Source organism: Haemaphysalis longicornis, unplaced genomic scaffold (assembly GCF_048455015.1).
Source record: "Haemaphysalis longicornis isolate Haplotype H1 unplaced genomic scaffold, Haemaphysalis longicornis Haplotype H1 scaffold_3, whole genome shotgun sequence".
NCBI lineage: Eukaryota > Metazoa > Arthropoda > Arachnida > Ixodida > Ixodidae > Haemaphysalis > Haemaphysalis longicornis.
Window position 1 is genome coordinate 8,060,857 of NW_027526335.1, and position 22,473 is coordinate 8,083,329.

Sequence of the window (22,473 nt, forward strand, 5' to 3'; positions counted from 1 at the left end):
ATCCATCAGGCATTCAGGCATGCAGAACCAGGGTGTAGACGAGCATTACGTAAAAATACTACAGGATATCCTCAGCTACCATCGTCCTCCATAAGGAGAGCAGTAAAATACCTATAAGGAAGGGCGTCAGACAAGGAGACACAATCTCTCCAATGTTATTCACAGCGCGTTTACAAGCGGTATCCAGAACATTGGTGTGGGAACAGGTGGAAGTAAGGGTTAATGGAGAATACCTCAGTAACCTTAGATTTTCTGATGACGTTGCCTTGCTAAGCAACTCCGGGGACGAATTGCAAAGCATGCTTTCCGCACTGAACGAACAGAGTAGAACCGTGGGCCTGAAAATTAATATGCAGAAAACTGAAGTAATGATCAATAACCTCGGGACAGCACAGCGGTTTGAGATAGGTGGCGAGGGAGTGGAAGTGGTAAGCGAATATATCTACTTAAGCCAAGTTGTGACCCCGGATCCCAACCATGAGGCAGAGATAATTAGAAGGATAAGAATAGGGTGGAGTGCATTCGGCAGGCATTCTCAGATAATGAATGGCAGCCTACCATTGTTCCTGAAGAAGAAAGTGTATGACAGCTGCATCTTACCGGTACTCACCTACGGGGCAGAAACTTGGAGGCGCATTAAAAGGGTTCAACTTAAATTCAGGACTACTCAGCGAGCAGTGGAACGGAAGATGATAGGTGTAACATTAAGGGACAAGAAGAGAGCGTAGTGGGTCAGTGAACAAACACGTGTTAAGGACAAATTAGTAAAAATTAAGAAGAAGAAATGGGCGTTGGCAGGGCATGTAATGCGAAGACAAGGTAACCGTTAGTCATTAAGGATAACAGAGTGGATCCCTAGAGCAGGCAAGCGTGGGAGGGGGCAGCAGGAAGTTAGATGGGCAGATGAGATCAGGTAGTTTGCGGGTATAAATTGGTCGCAGTTAGCACAGGACCGGAATAATCGGAGATTTATGGGAGAGGCCTCTGCCCTGCAGTGGGCGTATAGGCTGGTGATGATGATGCCGATGTCAAAAGGGCATCTGCTCTAAGCTTTCTTGTGAGTGCAAAGATTAATATTATTTAAAATATGTTATTCTGAACGCTTACTGTTGAAACGTCGTGGGAGATATCTCCACATACAAGGGAAGCTTTTTACGTAGTTATCTCGGCTTTGAAATTTCGTGCCAGCACTCGTTAAACACTACCATTTGCTTCACCGTCACAATAGTTTTCTTGCTGTGGTGCACCCTTTACAGGCAAGCTGGCGGCAGATGGATCAGCGTAAACGGCTGTGTAGTTTCACAGCCAGCCAGTGAGATGTGGCAAAGAGGGTGAAGTCGCAGAAGAACGCTTCTCATTAAAAACCTCTACGCCACCGCACAGAATGTCCTAGAGCGGAAGCTCACGTCTTCCTCAGTTCAGGGCGTCCGCTGAATTATTTTTAGACCGCGTCTGCGCTGTCGATGCCTGTCAGAGGAGTAAGCTTTCGGGAATGACCAATAAAGAGCTTTGCTCGACGAAAACTCCCGTACAGCTCCATCGGCAACAACGCCTTCGTTGCAGGAGCGTTTTCTGGACGGACTGGGGAGCGCGACCGCGCATCGAGCGCATCTACACTGATGGAACCGGACGCCGGGCCATCGCGGACACTTCTCTGTTCTGGCCCAACGGGCTCACGATCGACTACGCCAGCGACCGCATCTTCTGGGCCGACGCCAAGCACCACCAGATCGAGAGCGCTGACCTGGACGGTGCGAACCGCAAGAAGGTCATCGAGGCAGGTACGCACAAAGCCTAGGCCTATGGCTGACGTCACTCGAGAAAAATCAGCCCCGAAACGATGTTAGTCCCTTTCTTGGCCAGTAACTGGTTAAAATAGGCTTAGCCGTAGTCATCCTTTTAACGCTTGAAGGCTCCGTTGTATCTCTTACAACAACGGTTCGTCTGTATCTGCACACCTCAGACCAGAACCTTGTTCCATAAGAAATGTTCTCGCAAAACTAAACTAACGCTTGCATGAATTTATGCCAGTGGTATCGCGCTGCAATCCCATTTGCACTGGCTGAATTTCAGCGTGTGTTGACCAATCCTCACAGGTCTCTTTTATTAGCCAGTTTGGAGTAGTTCTGGGCAGCTACAAAGCAGCTCTTCAACAGAAGTTACTTAATGGTTCACGTGACGAGGCAGCTCCAGCATGGAGAGAAGAAAAGCTTTCTTTTCCCCGCTAGCTCTCAGCTGCTCTGAAGTTGCCCGCGATCCGGCGCGGCAGGTAAACTGAAGAGGGGCAGGCTGTCGTCTGCTCGTATTGGCGCGGCGCGTAGGCGCCAAACAACGCGAAGCTATAACTCTAGATAATTGCTATTTGGTTAGAAACTATTGTAACCAATAGTTTTTTTGACGTCTGTCAAAGTAATTGCAAAATTTCTCGGGTGCGTCGAGAACCATACGCGTCTTTTAGGCGTGTTTTTAGGAGTCCTTCATAGAGGCAGTCGGGAAGCCATTTTAATGCGTATTCTGATTGCGGGTGAACAAGTTACGTGAGGTGTTCGCTGACCGGCCGAAATGAACTGTAGTTTAACAACGCATGGGTACGAGCTAGTTGCTACTGCATTTATAACACCTTTCAGCGCAGCAAACAAGACGAAGGTGCTGTCCTTGTCTTCTACGTCTCTCGTCTTCTTTGCTGCTCTTAACGGTATTATAAATTAAATAAACTGTTTATCTCACGTAGACGGTACCCTACCTGCAATTTCGGAGATATTTGACTCCGACGGTGACTACGACGAAACGGTGGCGAATCTTGCGGCAAAACTCATACGCCGGGATGCAAACCGTATTTTCGTGTACTTTGAAAGTGTTCAAACGTACCGTGACGACGAGTTCAAACGCACTTTCAAACTATCTAGGGCTAGGAACGTTCGCGGAGGTGGCAGGCTACGATACGTCCCCCTTTTTACCGAAAGCAGTGCAGGAAAGCCGCAGATACTAGCGGATGAAACCGTAGCGCTTAACCTATCTCGGGTCGCAAGCATTTACACCATCTACAGGAAAGAGAACCCATCGCATTTGCTTCAGCGAGCGCTCATACAAACATTCCATGACGGCGTCCAAACGCCGCTGTTCGTGTATACGTACCGTCAGTCTTAAAACCTTGGTGCCCTTCATAAAACACCGGTGCCCCGTTTTCGTTGAAGACCGGATACACCAGCGTGTCAGGGTCGTTTATAATCGCGAACTGCGAAGTAACACCAAACGAGCTCGCCATTCTCGCACTGAGCAGACGATCAACTGACGCGATAACGAGCGAGAACGCGCGAGAACGCCCACGAGACCGCGAATCTGCTCGCGTGTCGTCCGCTGGCCTTTCTGTCGTCTGCTAGCTGATCGTTCCGAACAGCGAAAGCAGTTTGGGCTAGTTTAAGCAGTTTTGCGCTGCTCCCTCGCGCAAGAGAAATACTATTCAGAAGTTCAGAGACTTTTCGGCGGACCCAACGCGTAGCTGCTTTCTCAAATAAAATACGGAGCTGCTTGGAAGCTGCTCAGAAGGGCTTTGAGCAGGCAAATAAAAGAGACCACAATGCCACACGAACTCGCTCTCCAGTTCTACTCCGCGTGAGAAGAGCGGAAGCAGAACATGCGGAGAAATTCACAAACGTCAAGTGGTTGTGAATCTTGATTTTTCTGCGGGATAACAATAGCTACCGCAACATTTCAACAGGATTAAACACAGTCACTGTCTTTTCTTGCTCTCACCATATCAGGAAACTCAGAAAGAATAATTAGTTTCTTTCTGAGCAAGTCACTAGCAAATCACTGGCAAGTCACAAGCAAGTCACGTTTCTAGGTGTCAGGTGTGCTGCATGTTTGTCCCTTTTATACTTTTAAATAAAATCAATTTGCAACATATATGTTCTTCTCGAGCCACTCTGGCGAGTGAAACAAGAAAATGTTAAAACGATACAAAGGTGGTAAACCAAGATAAGCCAACAGCCCGTAGTCACTTTCATTTGGTAAAAAACAGGCATCATTTAAAAGTACATTTATGCTGTGATTTAAACCCTGAAAAACTGTAAAGTGGGAAACCACCACTGCTAGGTCTTTCAGTCGGTTAATCATATGCTGAAAACAAGGAGTGTCAATTATCAGTTTTTTCGTTCCTTGTAGAAGCTCACTGCAGATCAGAAACAAGTACCAGGCACAAACCACTCCCAAAAAAATTGGTTGGATTCAAAGACCAGTTAAAGGCATACAAAACGTCAAAGTGATTATAATTAAATGAATCTTTATTAATTGAGCTTAGGTGCAGATGTCAGGTAGCCGCGTGGTCAAAAGTGTCCCTATAGTCCAAAATGCCCATGGCTTGGCTAGCAGCCCGGGCCGTCATCACTAGTTCATCCTGGATTCCAAGGTCTGTGCTTGTCAGGCAGTCCGCCCACGGCTCGCAAGAAACATCAGGAAAACAATTTCAAGTTATGCATTGAATGTTAAAAAATGGTAAAATTTGACCAGATTAAAAACATGAACACGAGTTTAAAATGTCGTGGCTCGTAAACTACAATATGCCTTTCCCCTTGAGTAGGAGTATGAACCACATTGTCACTGTAAGTGTTCTAAATGCACACATTTGTTTGCTAGAATATACACTCACTATCTTCAGGTGCGATTATTTGTCTGTTTCCCTAACGTGTTTATAGAACTAACCACATACTTCAGTTATGACATGTGAAAAAAAGCTCAACCTCCTTCACACCATGATTTACTCCCCGGAACTTTATGTGTGAACATTTGTGAACAAAGAAACCGTAGCACTCTCGAAATGCCATTTTTCATTTTTTGACTTGCTCTGTGCCCTGTGTTTCATTTTTCATATTATGGTACCTGACCAAACAGAATGCCATCCAACCATCGACTTTATCAACATTATGAAAAAGTGAATTTCCTGCATTCGTCTGACCTGTGCCCTCCTGTTTTGTGTCAAGGCCTGCCACATCCGTTTGCGGTGACGATATTCGAGGACACGCTGTACTGGACCGACTGGCAGACCAAAAGCATCCACACTGCCACCAAGTTTGGCCAACACGAGCCGTCCATCTTTCACCCCAAGCTCTCCTTCCCCATGGACATCAAAGTGGTACAAAGCCTGAGGCAACCAGAAGGTATCCACCAGTGCCAAAGCATGCCGCCTTGCTCGACCCACTGGGTCAGTCTGAATACAAAGTGTGAATTGGAATGTGCACAGAAAAAAGAAAACTCCATGGCAAATTGCAAAGCAATTTTGTAACACGCAATGAACCATATTCTTAGTTTGCAGCACCTCATCTATCCGCAACCATACTTTAAAAAGCACGTCATTTTAGTGATCTATGATTACCTATACTCTTCTCAATAACGGAAAATTAGCCAAGTACAGATACCATTGGCCTATAGTACTAGTCTCCCCTTTCCATCTTTCATGACAAGCCCATACACATCACCTCCCACCACTTGTCAGCAATGCCCCACCTGACAAGCTGTTTTGTAATGTAAGCAATCAGCACAGGGGTCAAGTGGTGACACCGCCACCGCTTGTTGCTGCGCAGCATTCTCCTGAGCTACCTAAATCCTTCTTGTCTCTAAACACTTCCAGGATCTAGAGCATGTTTCCTAAGACAGACTTGTTTGACCTCATGCAAACATTATGCACTGAGACATCCGTCTTCCAGTTGTCAGCCCTGGATAGTCGATTAGAGCTTGCATGGCCTGATGTCCAATAAGCGGGCAAGGCTTTAGACATCCCCGCCACCACAGAATGCTCACCTATTAGCCCTAGAAGATTTCACATTAAAACAGCAAGCAGAGGAAAGCAATCACTAATGTTTCTACAGCTAAATGTGGTCTGGCACAGTGGCTTTGCCAGTTCACATTTGCAACTTCACACAATACATTGTGATGTATTATGAGGAGTCACTACCGCCCATCAAAAAGAATGTGATACTGTCGTGAAATAAAAGCTTGCCAATGCACGATACCTTGTAGCTACTAAATGTATTGACAGGACCTGAGACCTCTTGTGCAGACGAATCAATTAGGTAAACAGTAGCTCATATTTTGTTTAGCTTGTGACGTTCTTAAGCTACTTGTGCAGCGTTTCTTGAAGCAACAGGCCAAAAAACCAGACCACTTAAGCACTAGGCATTCATTAGCTAGCAGCTGGGACATAATATTACCCAAGAGAGAAGATAAAGGGAACTGAATGTGAAGAAAAATAATCGATGCTGATTGATCAATAGGTTTGGCGATGGTATCATGTCACTAGCCAAAGCTCAATGCTGAATACCGAATTTATAAAACGGAAGTGGCACAGTCCTTCAATATACACCAGTTACAAAAACCCGCTTCAGAATCAGAAACGTGCGAGCACCCCTGCTTCGTTGTAACAGATGGGCAAGTGCATCGGCATGACACCGCAGGAATAAAAAGTGAACTTTGCTAAAAATTTACTTAATCCATAACTTACTAAATGCAGCTTGCTTTTCAAATTAGGAAATAATAAATTAGGCAATGCTACCTAAGTTTCCATGGTTTATGACTTATGGCAGTAGCCACAAGCACTTGAGTACTACTTCAACTGTCTGGTGACAGATGGCACGCTAATCCACTTTCCGCAAGCTTGCCCAAGTTTGTCCCCAGGGCAGGGATCCAACAGGAAACCAGTTTTTGATACATGGGGCCTTTGAGGAGTTTCATAACTGGCGTATAATTGAGTAATCCTGAAAAAGTACTGGGGCGTGGCATCACTGACATTTGACGGAAGATGACAGCTACTGTGAAATCTAGCACTGGTTTGGCAAAGGTCCCACACCACTTGCTAAGCAAATCAAGAAGGATCACAAGCATCCCCACTTCACTAAGAGGGAGACAGGCGAGACAAAGAGCATCCGGGAGCGCCTGTCTCTACATAGGAAATTTTTCGTCATACAGAATAAAGAAGAATCACCGTAGAGTAAAATAACATGTGTATCACACTTTAATTAATTAACCCCAAGTATGGTTGGAGATAGGTGACATGTTACAAGGCCCATATGTTTCTCGTATGTATCACAAAGCCTAACATTTTGTCACGCCTTTTCTTGTGGCAAATTGCTACGCAATCACTGTTTATTATGGACTCGTTAACCGAAATCGTGATAACGACATTAATCCAGTGCTTCATACCAGCCGTGCAGATACGTGCTGTATGAAAATCGTGCTTTTTGCAGAGAGTTGAATAACGCACAAGAGTTGCACGCTGAACCGCAATTTATGCTACAATTGGTTCTTGTCACTAACCCCACACACCATAAAATTATGTACACCACAGTGCATAGGTCTACAAGGGTTAAAACACACACTAGCTAAAATAAATGAGGTGTCTTACTTTTGCCTGGGAACAAAGCATTTTGTATTTAGCATTGGTGCAGGCTACAGATACATTTCCAGAACTAAATTCAAGCATGCTGTGGCTCGTGCACAAACAGAAATAATATATGGACCACTACCAGATTGGGAGGCTTATTTAGGCCAATATTTTTCATGCAGATCATGTTGTCGCTATCTTCCCCCCGTTAGAGGGGCCATGAAGACAAACCACAACATTGGTTTACTAAAAATAGACTGCCTTGTGCCGATACAGTAAAATCTCGTTACAAGAGACCCGGAAAACATGCCTTTTGTAAACAAGGTCTCTTGTATGCAATGTTGCTAGCATGGCAAACATAAGAAAACCAACCAAACCGTTCTCATTCAAATGCCTCTTAAAACCAAGTGTGTCTTGTAACGGTGTCTCTTGTAATGAGGTTTCGCTGTAGCAGTGATATCAATACTATTGCACGCTTCAAACAAACAACCAAGACATTAAAGAAAGCACATGAAGCAGTGGAGACTGCCCAGCCACTTTCCAGCAGTCTCTCAATGACGTCACAGAATCTTGTTTGCGCGATTGGTGGCTGCTGACCTAGGCCACCGCCAAGAAACACGACTGGATGATTGTGGTGGGGCTTCTAGTTCTGTTTGATCATGTCACTCGAATGCTAAAGTGTAGTTAGCACGCTTACTGATAACTATGTTTTTAGTACTAGCCCGTATAATGTCTCTCTTTCCCATATTATGTCACTCTAGCGCTAAATTTGACAGTTTTTCAATATTTCACACATTCTTTTGGCTAATCAAAATTCAGTTACTTCAGTTAAACAAAGGAAGACTAGTTCTTTGTATATTAAAAGCGCACACATGCCAAGAGATCGAAAGTGCCCTAATACGCCCACTACACATGCTAAGCACAGCACATTTTTTGTGTGGCTCGATTAGGATCCAACCCCTGTACGCTGACCGACGTAAAGTGTAGCCACATCTGCGTTTCGAACAACGAGACTGCCTCCTGTGCCTGCCCCAGTGGCCTGGAACTTCAGGCTGACGGAACGTCCTGCATAGAGAGTAAGAACCTTCCGAGTATCTTTCCGCATACAAATTCAGAAAAGAGTCTGTCTCAGCCACGGAGCAAGAATATATTGGAGGCGAAACGGCCCATCGTGATAAGCGCGGGTGAGTGACCCGATAATGTCACAACGAAAACCAAGGCGGACTGCAAAGCTTCATCACTGCGACGATGAAGGAGAGGGTAGCGGCACCTGATGAACGAAATGATAGCGGCTGCACTTCTTTTGGTGGCTTTGCTGTGCAATGTCGAAAGTGGCAGCCCCACAGTTTCTTCACCCGCGGCAGATGCCGCTAGCTTAACGTATGAAGAGCACTTGTGACATTATATGGCCGCGTTAGGCAGCTTTGTTTCTCCTCCTATATTGTTCTTGCTCCGTGGTCTCAGCCCTGATACTTCCTCTCAGCTTTTATAGTTTTTCATGCTTACAGATCCACCAACCTCTTTCTTACTAACATGCTGGGGACTGAAGAGTGGAAGACATTCCCCTAAGACTAGGAACGGCGTGGAAAGAACAACGTCGATTGCGCTGTTAGTTGGATTCGATCCCAAGCTCAAAGTTCTTTAAGTTTCAAACTGCCATTGTCACATGTGGCTCTGAGGGGCTCAAGCTTTCAATTCAAGCTCTGTGATTCTTCATGCACAGCATCTTCATTCAGTTCTGTGCATAATTCTGTGTGTAATTGTTCCTGCAAGAAATGCTTACGAAGCAAGAACAATTAGTCTCTATAGGTGTTTGTAAACCCCGTGTGTTTGGCTGTTTACTCCCTGGCTGCCCCGAACAGGGTGTCCTAGTGAGGTGTTTGAATATGGGAATCTGAACAGTGATCGACCAACCTCACTGTGAAGCCACTCAAGGTGAAATGGCTGTGGGTTGGTTGACAATCCCTCCACAAATGGTTTGAAAGATACCAGGTAAAGTCATTTCCACCACAGTTTTCTGCCCCTTCTTTCGCTCCAAACAGAACCGGACGCATTCCTGCTGTTTGCGCACCGAGGCGACATCCGGCGCCTCTGCCTGAACTGTTCGGATGACGTCGACGTCACACTGCAGCTCCGCACGGCTGTTAGCGCCGTCGACCTCGACTGGGATGCAGCGACAGACACGATATTCTGGACCGATGTCACTCACCACTCCATCCAGAAGGCAAAGTGGAACGGTGAAGGCCAGGAGGTACAATGTCAGATGTTTCATTGTAAATTTTGTTTCAATTTTCATATTTTGAATACTTTATGTTCCGATATTTTTTAATGCAATATATATGTCTTGTGCCTGACCAAAATTTTGTCCTCGTATGTAAACCCACCAAGGCACACTAAATTCATTATTATTCATCATCATCTTCATGATCTGTCTTTTACTAATTGGAGAGTAAGTGCTGCAGAGAGCTAAATTATGACCTCTCATATCATGTAGACACTAGAACCGTGAGAAGAATGATGACATGCACCTCATGGGGAACGGGAACTCTCTCTCTTCATGAAAGTGCAGTGGAATTTGAACTTTGTTTATTTGGAAAATATGGAACGGTAGGAATCAATGCAACACGGAGAAGAAAAGGTATGGGAGAGGAAGAACTATTGTTAGGAGCTCCAAAATGACTCCAACTGTATGAAAACTTGTTTTTATCGGTCTGTTGGTTCAGTTCCTCGTTTGTTTGTGCTAGTCCCTTACTCTCACTCTTAAAAAAAGAAAATTTTCCCTGCGTGTGCATACAAAAGAAGCACAATTTAAACCCCCTATTTCGCATAAGGGAAAGTCCCTGCATTTGAGGTCTGCTGCAGTATCTGTCTCATTGCTCAGGTTGTGATTGGCACGAACGTGGAGAGTGCTGCCGGCCTGGCCGTTGACTGGGTCAACCGGAAGTTGTACTGGACGGATGCGGCAAACAACCGGATCGAGGTGGCCAACATGGACGGGAGCCTTCGGGCCGTTCTCATCTACGACGGCCTGGACAAGCCTAGGGGAATTGTCGTGGACCCGGTCCGAGGGTGAGACGGCTTCAGCTTCACCACCGCTTCCATAAATGTGACCCGAATCCTCAATATGCTATCTACTAATCCCAAATGTACTCCTGGTGACAGCATGAACTTGGGAACTTACCGAGAACCTTGAAGAAAAACTTGATTCAACCCAACAAGCAATAGAAAGAAAGAAGAAGGATAGAAGAGAGCCTTTCGGATTAAAGAGCAAACTCGGGTGGAAGACATCCCAGCCAAAATTAGGGAAAGGAAGCGCAGACGGGCCAAACAAGTGACGCAGAGAACTAATAACCGGTCGACCACCAGGGTAACAATGGGGCTACCAAGAGACGAGACTAGAAGTAGACGACTGATAACTCGGTGAACAGATGAGATGAGAAAATCTGGTGGCAAAGAATAGATTCGAACAGCACAGAGTAGGAACAGTTGGATGGCTGTGGGAGAAGCCTCCGTCCTTTAGTGGGCATAACTAGGCTGGTGACGACCATGATGAATCCGTAAGCTTGTGCTCACTATTGTAATAAATGAAAGATAGTCACCACAAGAAAGAGAAAAAATGAATGCCAGTCCTTGAAGAATGCACGCAAGAAGCGTGCAGAACAATCGGGTTCACTGCCGAATTTGAAAGTACACACTAGTTTTAAACAAAAATAACATTCATGGTAAACCCAGAGTTTCCAACTTCACTAAAGCGCGCACTTGGCCAAGTTGTCTTTTGTGATGCCGCTTTCAGTTAAAATTCTTTTTTTTTTGTCACAAAGTGTTTGATCAGTGCATTAGCTGTACGGGCAGTGCATTTGACTTGCTTCCGACATGCGGGGCAGGTTCATGTACTGGACAGACTTAGGCGACCTGCCCAAGATCGAGCGCGCCAGCATGGCCGGCCAGCAGCGGTCCGTGATTGTCCAGCACAACCTGACATGGCCCAATGCGCTCGCCATGGACTATGCCAGCGAGACGCTCTACTGGACCGATGGCGCCACCAAGACCATCGAGCTTATCCATGTCGCAACCATGAAGAGAATGGTGAGCCTAAAGCAGGGAGGGAATGAAAAGAACAAATGGCTCAAATAGAGAAACCTGCAGTTCTGTAAAAAGGGGGATGAGTTCGATGAATGGTATATGCCTATCCCACCAGCAAACAGCGAAACTCCGAACAAAATTTATTGGTTTTAATGCGAAAGCAGAGGCTATGAAGACTAAATACAAGTTTGGTTCGTTAAAATGGGCTGCTTTGTCCTGATAACAATTACACCAATTTTATCAACTTTGAACAAATGATAGATATATATTAAAGAAAATAAATGAAGCAGTGGCGACCCCTCAGCAACTTCCCGACAAAGTCTCCATGACGCCACAGAATCTTGTTTGTGCGACTGGCGGCTGCCCACCAAAGCCATCACTGAGAAACCTGAGTGGGCAATTGTGGTGGGGTCTCTAGTTCCATTGGGTCGTATCACTTCCATGCCAACGTGCAGTTAATGCACTGATAACTGTAGCGTTAGTGTTTCCTTCCATTGTGTCACTGCTTCCTCTACTGCATCACCGCTGACATCATGCAACACAAAATTTGAAAGTGTTTCAATATTGTTTGAGTTTCCTTTTCTTTTTTTGGTTGAAGAAGCATCTTTCGTGGCTTGCAAGGGCTACTTCTTTCAAACTGAACAAGGTCATATTTTCTATTCATGGCCTCTTTGAGAAAGCCAGTGTCCCCAAAACGTGGCACATGTAACGCTATCCCCTGAAACGCAAGGCAAACACAAGGCAATGACACAGTGTTGTTTGCAGCACAGTTCTTTATTTACACATCTTTCAGAATTTTTGTTTTCCGCATTCTCATGGCTAATGTTGAGTTCCTGTTTGTTCATGCATGGCTTATACAGTTAAAACACACTTACAGCGCTTTAAATTCTGCCGTATAAACTTGCAAAGGAGCCGTCACAGCTGACATCACAAGGGTCATGAAGACGATGGTGCAAGGTTAACTGCACTTTTGAATTTACTTTTCTTGTGAAAAAAGAAAAAATTCAGGATGTGTCCCATGTGTTATTGACCTTTACCCCGCCAGGTGATTTGGAACTCTCTTCAGTGTATCAGTAAAAAAAATCTGGTTTTGCAAGGGAACGCTCCTTAGTAAATGTCGACGAAGCCTCAAGCTTGACTGTACGAGTTTGTTGGAACTAATTAATGGTGGGCCGTATTCACATGGGTGGTAGGTTACCGCTGCCTGCTCTCTAACTGCAAATTCGACAGGTTCAGCTCGACCCTTTGTTTGCTGTGAAAACAAGTACATGACCTGATATAGGCCTGAATTTACCAAGGCTTAACATATTGATAGTTTGTTAGCACTTCAAAATTCCCTGTACCATAAAGAGTGCCTGAATATTTGGTCATGCCCTACACCTAAAAACAGCAGTTAGGTTTCGCAACATCTGTTATTGACACGGCCTTTTATAAATGACCAGTTTAGAGGAAGCTCTCCCAAGGTGGAGTAGGTTTCTGCTGAGGAAAATTTTGAAATTTCACATCCATTTAAATGCAGCTGTACAGCTACAAAGATCCGGGGTAAATTCCCAGACCTGAACAAATTTTTTTTTCAGCTGTTTATTTTCTGAGAAAGCTGTACAGCCTTCAGTTGTAACCACAAGACTTCATTTCAGGGTTCATTTCCATTTCCTTTTCCTGCGCTCTTTTCCTTCATTCTAATCATAATGCCACCCCCGGGAACAATCCAGAAGCTTTTGGTTACAACTGAAAAGATTAAGCTAAAATTTTCAAAGCTAAACATTTGCATTTGACAGGGATTAACAGGTTTGACTTTGTAAATGTGGGTAGAGACGTGGTTAGAATTTTGACAGTTTCATCAAGGGCGGCTAGCAGGCGGGCCGAAGACTAAGCTCACGGCAAAGCTCTATGCATTTATGTGACCCCTCAATGGATGGTGCGACATGCCTGTAGTATTCCCACCGCCCCAGGTGCTGATGTCTCAAGACTTGCCGCACCCGTTCGGGTTGACAGTGTTCGATGGCCGCGTCTACTGGACCGACTGGGACAGAAAGGCCATCATGTCGGCTGACTCTGCCACAGGAGAGAACAGGAGGGTTGTCCTGCCCGGCCGAGATGGCCTTAGGAACATACACGTCTTTCATCGAAATAGACCTTCAGGTGAGAGCATACGCAAGACTACTTCCTCTTTGGCCGTTATAGCTTCGTGAAAACACCGTTCATGCTTTGCTGAACTTTTTTACGGAACTAGGACTCTCAGAATGGCTATGAAGCTGTCAGTGCTATTAGCGCTGCATAGCATATCTTCCATCATCAGTACTATTCCTCTCCACCTTTATGACGTACATAACAAGCTACAAGACCCTTGGCAATCAGCACAGAGCATTTATGCTGAGAAGCTTGACTTTTGAGTGATACACCTATTGCTCTGGATGAGCCACTGAACAATATTAGCACAATGTTACAACGCAGAAGAGGCATTCTGCATTTAACAGATGAAGAGACCTTAATTTCTTTCAGCAATTGATCGTATCACTCGTCGTAATGAAGTTATGTGAAAGTAATGATGCACAAAAGCATCGCTTTTTTCTCTTAACAATTAGAACTGAAGCACTGTTCTGCCACAATTGGTTTTTTTTGTGCTACTCGAATGAACTACAGTGGAACCCCGCTGGTACGTCCCCCGGCCTTACGACGACCCGCTTCTTACGACGGATCACCGCGGTCCCGGAAAACTCCCCAAAGAAACAAAGAAACCCCAATGATATGATGCTTGGGTGCACGCATTCCGCTTCATACGACGGACCATGGTGTGGATAAACTGGCATATTTCCCATATTTTACACCGCTTCGCCACCTCGTCCCAACCTTTATTCGTAACCCCCGTTTGACGCTGCTTGATGTGCAAAGGACCGCATGCAGGCGAGACCTTTTTGCTGAACAGGCGAAAGCAAGCAGGACTGGTACTCGTGAGCGAAAGTTAACCTTCGACGGCTCCACGCACGCGGCAGCAGTACACTAACGTGCCAACCGCGAGAAGTCATAGTTCAGGGTTCAAGTGGATGGCGGACCGTGAATTTGAAGCTCCCGTCGAGCCGCCGATGAATAAATATAAATATAAATATAGAGTTTTAGCATAGCGGCTACCGGAGGCTCACTCTACGGCGGCGGGTTACCGGGACCTGACTGCGCAGGCGTGTGCAGGGAGACTGAGAAGGTTGCCCCTCAGCGAAGCGAATGCGCAGGCACGGTGAAGGCCGGCCTGCAGAACTAATCCACACTACCGTAACGATTGTGCACCTGCCCAGTCGGGCGCTACCACCCGCCGCCATAGCATTAGCGGACGGTACCCGATATGCTAAAACACTCTAATAGCGCCCGATGGCACGGGTGTCGCGCAGTGCGCGGCGCTTGGCTGGCAGGCTAGCTCGGACACCGTGGAGGTGAGGGCGGCCCAACTTAGGTGTTTCTTTTCTTTTTCTTTTTTGAAGTTGGGATTTTAGATAAAGGTTCACAAATCACGCAAGAACGCGTTAAATATAGTACTAGGTAGGTAACATTTTAGGTAAAACTAGGTAACGTCCTTAGCCCACTTGTCGCGTGAGACCGTCCGCTAGGCCGGCATTTACCCGCACCCTGGTCGTACGACACTCTGGTCATACAACGCGTTCTCACGGTCCCTTGAAAGTCGTATTACCGGGGTTCCACTGTAGTATGCTTTTATAAGGGGTGTTCCGGCAGTACGGTGGCACTAATAGCGTTCCCCCTGCCACTTCTCTTCCAGTACCAAATGCATGCTCGTCGAATAATGGCGGCTGCAGCCACCTGTGCCTTATTTCGCCCAAGCCAAAGGGCTTCGTATGTGCCTGTCCCACGGGGACGATGCTCCTCAACGACACAAAAACATGCTCAAAAGGTGAGTGCGGTCTGGAATTTTTTTCTTTAAAGGGGCACTGACACAAAAATTTTGCATCTTGTTTTTTTTGTTGTGATAAGTAGCTAGTGACCTACTTATAACCTGTAGAAACCTCATTTGCTTCAGCGTGCGACGGTTGTTTAATTAGAGGCATTTTCAATGCGGCCAGTCGCAGTTTCGGTTTCAGCGAGTGCCGCGAACCGATGGATTTTGTGGATTTTGTGTGAACAAAGCTGACCACGTGACCGTCGGAGGGATATCACAGAGCAGAGCCCCCGTAGCACTGTCGAATCCGCATCGACGGCATTTTCTGCGAATGCCCCCACGTACTGATCTCGTGAGGCGCTTAATTAAAAAGCGACCGTGGATGTGACGCAGGCGCTGCGAGTGCAAATGCTACCGCGGCTAAAGAACGACGCGCGACGCTCGAGAGGGTGGGTGGCAAGACGCGCGCTGGGAGCAGCCGGCCGGTCTGCCTACAGGTCCGCCTACAGATGTGTTCGGCTTAGCACTGCGGCGGATATGCGAGTGCCGCTCTCGTAAGCGGTGCAGATGACAATTTTTAATGCAACCCGCCATCGCATCATTAACTCCTTTCTCATGTAAGCCACCATGGTCGGGACTTGGGGACAATTTCGTGCAGCGGTAACAAGCTATCACTCGAGCTACCTGCGCCGGCCTGGGCCACTTCGCGGCCGTGGCCGCCGCCTGCACAGCGACCGTGCGGCTAGCTCAGTGGGCTTTTCGTGCCTCCGCCGCGTTTTCGCATTCAATGGTAATAAACAGTAACAGAAACAGAGTGCCTGGAATCGCTGTAGAACTTCGGTCGCGGCCAGCTGCCCGATGAGCTGACGAAATCACGGCGCCTCTGCCGCCAACGATCGGTCGTTCGTTCTCGAGAGCAGAAGCTCCGCCCTCCGGCCCTCCGATTGGAGCGGCGAGCCGGGCGAGCCGGCGGAAAACGCCGGCAGTGCGGAAGCGGCAAACACAAACTCGTGACGTGTTTGGACGTTGTTTATTTACACAATATCCTCGGGATGTCGATTGCGCGTGGTCCTCTGCTGGCTGCTCGGTTGCGTTTCGCACACTTTAAAATTGATTTTAAATATGTTCTAGGCTGTATTCGCCGCTGATATTTTGCAGATGATGTATATGTGTTCCCACCCGTCTATCTCCGAAGTTATCTCGCCTTCAAAATTTTGTGTCAGTGCCCCTTTAATGCATGCTGTGACTGCATTCATATAAACAGTGCACGACCTAGCAGTGGAGGTAATTTTCAAAAAGATCGCAATGAAATATTACTCAATCACATCTAGAAAAGAATAACATGCTAGTCAATGTGCACCTCTGTAAGAACGGCAGGAACTGGAAAGGGATCCTGTGTTAGAAGAGAGTAGGGAGGATGATCACACTTCTCTTTCTTTCCTTCTTCTCTCACTCTGCCTCCTTACAGGAAAGAAGGAAGGGGGCAGGGAGGAGCTATTTCTTAATGTACAAATATTTTGGGAAATTTTTGGTAATTTTGACACCACTAAGGATGTGTATGAATGGCTGGTAGCTAACAGCAATGCCAATCCCAAGAATTTTTTTCGACTGATGTCAAACCCCCCCGTAAGCTCCCAGTTAGCCCAAAATGCAAAATTACAACCCCCTTCCCCCCCCCCCCCCCCCTCCTTCAATTACATATGTTGAATCAAGGGGCTCGAAACCTTCCCCACTCAGCATTCAACAAGCATCATCTAGCAGCCACAAAATTATAAGGAGGGTTGGCCTACTGAATGTTCTCGCTGCTAGAACAATCCTGATGAAACAAGACAGTTTTGTTTCACTAGTTTGCAGTTCCACGTTGTTGTCATTGCCATTGTTGCTGCGTTTGTTGTTGTTACTGTTGTTGCCCATGCGGTGCGCTTCAATGCGCCGCACCATGCTTGGTTCTGACAGCAACCCCCCATCCTTTCAGGAATGAGACGTTTCCTTATCTTCTCTCGTAGAACGGAAATACGGAAAATGTCTCTCGGAGTGCCTTACTGGGCAGATGTGGTTGTTCCGCTCAGAAATCTGCGTAATGTGGTTGCCGTTGATGTTGACATTGTTGATGGTCAGTACTGCATGCTTCCCTAATCTTACCTCACTAGTTTCTTTTTTTTCTTGATTGCATTGTCTCAGAAAGACATACATGAGAAATAACTGACTTGAATATCTTTTTTTGTATTTAGTTTTACTAACTTACTTTTACATTTATTAACTCTTCTTACTAATTTTCTGACTCGCATTTACTAACCTCAATTACATTTTCTCGAAACATTTTCGTAGTTTAAAAGAAGTGACTTCTTTCATCTCATTTTCTCCTTTTTAATTCTGTAAGTATTTCTGCAATGCTATTGTCAGAGATTTTGCGTATGCACTTGCTTGTGACCTCTACTCCCTCTACCATGAATGAAGGAATAACCACACCCTTTATTCCTTTCATCGCGCTAATTGACGATGAGATTCAATACCATGGGCCCTCGTACCAAACGCCTCGATTACTTCCCCACTGAGACCCCGTGTAATGCTGCTCAGAAGGATGCGAACGCTCAATAAAGGAAGAAAAATTCCTGGGTTTTGAGAGCTCATATTTTAGCACTGCCCTTTCCCATCGATGGCAATACTAATCCCCGTTTCCTGTCACCCACAGAACAAATCTACTTTGCCGATGCCGAGCGGCGCATTGTTCAAAGCTGTGATATCGGTGGGAGTCACATGAAGGACGTCGTCACCTTTGGCCTGGACACCCTGGGGGGCCTGGCTGTGGATTCCATTGGCCGCAAGCTGTACTGGACGGACTCTGGCCGGAGCCTCATCGAAGTCTCTGAGCTGGACGGCAGGCACAGGCACGTGCTCGTCTGGAAGGACGTGGACAGCCCACGGGCAGTCGTGCTGCATTATGAAAAAGGGTAAGGCACACCTCGTGACCATCCTTCACACGTGACACTGTTGCACAAAGAGATCGTACTGAGAAAACAGCATTCCGCAAAATCCTAACCTATGCCATACCAAACACTGTGGAAATCTGCATGGCTTGCACTCAAAGTGTCAAAATTCATTTGTAAAGTAAAATAATTCATAAAACAGTGTATCAATCTATGATACTTGTGGCTGTGTAAGGTGCTGTCCAATATTCCCATCACTTTAACCATTCCACTATTCAATTAGCATCAGGCCATCTCCCATTGTTCTTACCTCTGTCCTAAGAAAAAAAAAACAAGACAAATTCTGCATGAATTTGCCAGAGTCAACTCAAACATGGAATCTTACTAACATAGACATAAAAAGCTGCACAAAAGTCCCACCCTAAGTTCAAAAAAGTGTCTGCGTACCTTTTACTCTGGAAGTCTGAAAAGCTTTCTTTCTCACTTTCATTTGTTTTCACCGCGGTGGCACTTCTAGTGCTCACAATAAGCCTGTTGGTAGAACTTGTGTGTTCAAGACAAGGGAAAATATTTCCATCACTTGCTGCCACGTGCAACAAATGCACAAGCCCTGCTTTCAGGCTAACTGGAATGCGACCATGACAAAGAAAAAGCGCTGCAGGAAAGATAGCTTTAATGCCGCGGTGGCTCAGTGGCTAAGGCGTTGTGCTGCTGAGCACGAGGACGCGGGATCAATTCCCGGCCGCGGCGGTCACTTTTCTGATGGAGGCGAAAAGCAAAAACGCCCGTAAGTATGAGATTTTGGCGCATGTTAAAGATCCCCAGGTGGTCAAAATTAATCCGGAGCCCTCCATTATGGCACGCCTCATCGCCCGCGTTGCGTCGGCGCGTTAAACCCTACAATCAATCAAAGGTAGCTTCAATGGTTATATGGAGTCACCATTACAAGCAGCGCTTATCATGTGGAGAAGAAATAGAGCGTAGCAACTTCGTTTGTCCGCAGTGCTATGTTTTGGACTGACTGGGGAAACAAGATCCGCATCGAGTCAGCCGACATGGACGGTGAAAACAGGGCCCTCCTGGTGCAAGAGGGCCTCGGCTGGCCCCACGGACTCGCTGTTGACAAGGAGGCATCGCGCATCGTCTGGGCCGATGCCAAGCTCAATGTGAGTCGCTGGCTCCTCCTAGCTACCACGCGGACATCGATAGGGCGGAAACCTGGCTGAGAAGGATAATAGCCCACGATGATTCCAATATGTCTGGTTCTAGCTGGAACCCCAGGCGGTTACTCAAAACTTCAATCTTACTTTTTGTGAGCTACTAATTAGACTATAAGGTTGAAGTTTTAAAATTCACACACTGATAGTGAAACTGGCTTCTCACCAACTTGTGCAAAAGCATGTTCTGCACGCTTGTTTCTAGAAAATAAGGTGATGCTGCGCAACATTTACTGAAGTGTGCATGCATTTATTTCATTGTATAAAGCATTTGTTTTCATTGTACGTTGTTAGTTATGTATACGTACTGCTAATGAGACTAGCATATGACATTTTTCATTTTGTGAACTGTTGTGCAAAGTATATCTGCTAGGCATGCAGCAGCCTTGGGCAGTCAATACTCATCAGCTTATCTTTGTTAGCTGTTCAGCCCGTTTCAGTCTTTGTGTTTCTTGTTGGCAACACCATGAACAGGAGAGCACAAGAATTTGTTAACAATAATCTTAGCAAACCTTTTCTTCCCAGGTGATTGAATCAATCGGCCTTGATGGGAAGAACCGCAAAGTGCTTGTACAAGACATTTCCCACCCGTACGGCGTATCTGCCTCCTCTGGAAAGCTGTACTGGACTGACTGGGAGACAAAAGCAATCCACCGAGCCGACGGTGGTGGCCAAAATGGTCACACGGTTCGAGCAAACTTGGCTGGCCTCATGGACATTCACGCAATCAACACAGAGCACAGCGGTGGGTGCACCTTAAAATGCGGTCACAGCGGGGTGACCGATGATTTTTGAAGAAAAAGCAAAGCTGTCCAGCGGCCAAACACTGACAAGTACTGAATAAAATATGACCATGTGATACTAACAGTTTTGAAATAGCAAAAATGCAGTCAAGACAAATTCTGCATTACTTCTTTGCATTAACAGGCTTTATCAACACAATAAGCGAAACGCTTCCACTGAAGATGAACTTAGTACAGAAGCGATTGAAAACAGCAGTGCGCTTTTATTGAAGGGGTCCTGAAGCACATTTCGAACACAACCAATAATGTCGCTCAAGTTTATTGTATTTTGTATTGTTGCCAATCCTTCTTGAGCCTCTGATTAACTGCTTATTGCAAATAAAGAACTCTGTGATACAGCACTTTCGCACAAGTACTGCAATATTGCACGGACTGAGACAATAACTTATTTTTCAGGCATTAACACATGTGGGAAGAACAATGGGGGATGCAGTCACCTGTGCTTGCGAAAGCCGCATGGCTTCTCGTGTGCTTGCCCAACTGGCATATTACTGAAGCCCGATGGTAGGACATGCCATCAAGGTAAGTGGGCTCACATAAGGTTTCAAATCATTTGGCCCTAGCTTTAGTAACAAAAGTAACAAAAAGTGGAGGGAACACCGCATTTTGCTGTTTATTGTTAGCGACAGTAAGCTTTGTTTGCAGTGCTTTTTTTTTTTATATGTTTTCAGCTCCCTCAGCGTTTCTGTTATTCGCAAACCGAGGAAGCCTCCGTCAGATATCATTAGACACTCCAGACAATACGGACATGCACCTACCCTTAAGTGATGTCTACAACGCTGTGGCGGTGGATTTCTACTATGACGAATGGAAGATTTACTACACTGATGTAACTCTCGACGTTATCAGGTGAGAAAGGCAGTGCACACCTGGCAGTGGACATCTTTATAGTAATTCCATTGGCTACCTTTATTCTAACATGGAAGCACCTGAAGTCCTTTATTCTAACGTGAACAGACCTGGAATTAATTTCGGAAGTTCTCAAAATAATGCTGCTAGTAAAACGTCATCATTAGCAAAAATGAGAGAGTAGTTACAACATATTGAATGTGGTTGTAACAAGGCCCAGTTTACATGATTTGACCTTGAAAGTGCTCGTTATATACAGTGTCGCGGTGAACCTAAACTGTACCATGATGACTCCAGGAATTGGTGCATGTCGAATTGAAGAGGTGTTGTTGCCAGATCATGGTGTGAATGCCAGTGCAGCTGAACCACTGCAGCTTTGCGAAAAAGACATCTTTTCAAAAGTATCGCAGCTCACGGCATATCACATTAAGTGACTGTCTAGAATTTTTTTTTTTGTGTTTAGTTTGCCACAGGGCATAAATAACGGGATAAGGGGCATGAGTTGATGATGAGGAAAGGTGATTAGATGAACATGAAAATGTTTGCTTTGCGTATAAAGTCTACGGGAAAACGATGATGGGGCTCATATATCCATGCGTTGTATGCGGATGTCTAGAAATATTTTCATAACTTTTTCTTTAGGAGAGTGAACATCAATGGAAGTAACATGGAGGCCATTATAGACTCCGACCTTGAAGCTGCCGACGGCTTGGCTCTAGACTGGATTGCGAAAAACATATATTGGGCCGACTCGCGACGCAAGGTAAGCACATCAAGGGACGTAACTCGTCATTTCCAGTCATACTGACAAAGACTTGCGTAAGTGTTTGGTGCAGATATAACAGTATTGTTTTCTCACAGGCAATTGAAGTGGCTCGAGCAGACGGGTCGAGCCGAAAGCTGCTCATAAACCTTGACTTGGACGAACCGCGCGCACTTGCGCTGTTTCCTGAAAAAGGGTAAGGCAACTATTTATACATTAATTTTAAAACTGCCAGGCATCACTTGAAAACCAACAGAAATCACATACATTTGACAGCAAACTAGTATGCTTGAGCATAATCCAAAACTATACCATACCAGCATAAACTGTATGAATGCAGTCACATGCCACATAGTTTTTAACAAGCCCAACAACAAGGCAATTTACCCAAGTTTCTTTTAAACTCATTCACTTTACTTTGTATATAGGAACAGCACTCAGAAATTTTACATCACTTCAAGTGTTATTTTGACTATTTAACATTTTTAACATTTTAACATATTTAACATTTAAAAACATTTTTATGTTTTCATTATTTGAGCTGCTGGCCTCTTGCGAACCATCTCTTGGCCA

The 22,473-nt window shown here is 45.6% G+C and overlaps 1 protein-coding gene across 1 annotated transcript in view; it reads left to right on the forward strand.

Annotated features, from left to right (window-relative positions):
* LOC144173906 (low-density lipoprotein receptor-related protein 4-like) overlaps window positions 1–22,473 on the forward strand; it is a 342,322-nt gene that overhangs the window by 305,204 nt on the left and 14,645 nt on the right. Inside the window, exons 12-27 of the mRNA XM_077702231.1 lie at window positions 1,564–1,781; window positions 4,980–5,156; window positions 8,326–8,451; window positions 9,418–9,626; window positions 10,257–10,444; window positions 11,260–11,461; window positions 13,411–13,600; window positions 15,225–15,356; window positions 17,317–17,454; window positions 18,034–18,292; window positions 19,272–19,434; window positions 20,011–20,230; window positions 20,685–20,810; window positions 20,960–21,137; window positions 21,780–21,900; window positions 21,999–22,096. Coding sequence (XP_077558357.1) covers window positions 1,564–1,781; window positions 4,980–5,156; window positions 8,326–8,451; window positions 9,418–9,626; window positions 10,257–10,444; window positions 11,260–11,461; window positions 13,411–13,600; window positions 15,225–15,356; window positions 17,317–17,454; window positions 18,034–18,292; window positions 19,272–19,434; window positions 20,011–20,230; window positions 20,685–20,810; window positions 20,960–21,137; window positions 21,780–21,900; window positions 21,999–22,096 — 2,745 coding nt within the window. The remainder of the gene's footprint in view (window positions 1–1,563; window positions 1,782–4,979; window positions 5,157–8,325; window positions 8,452–9,417; window positions 9,627–10,256; window positions 10,445–11,259; window positions 11,462–13,410; window positions 13,601–15,224; window positions 15,357–17,316; window positions 17,455–18,033; window positions 18,293–19,271; window positions 19,435–20,010; window positions 20,231–20,684; window positions 20,811–20,959; window positions 21,138–21,779; window positions 21,901–21,998; window positions 22,097–22,473) is intronic.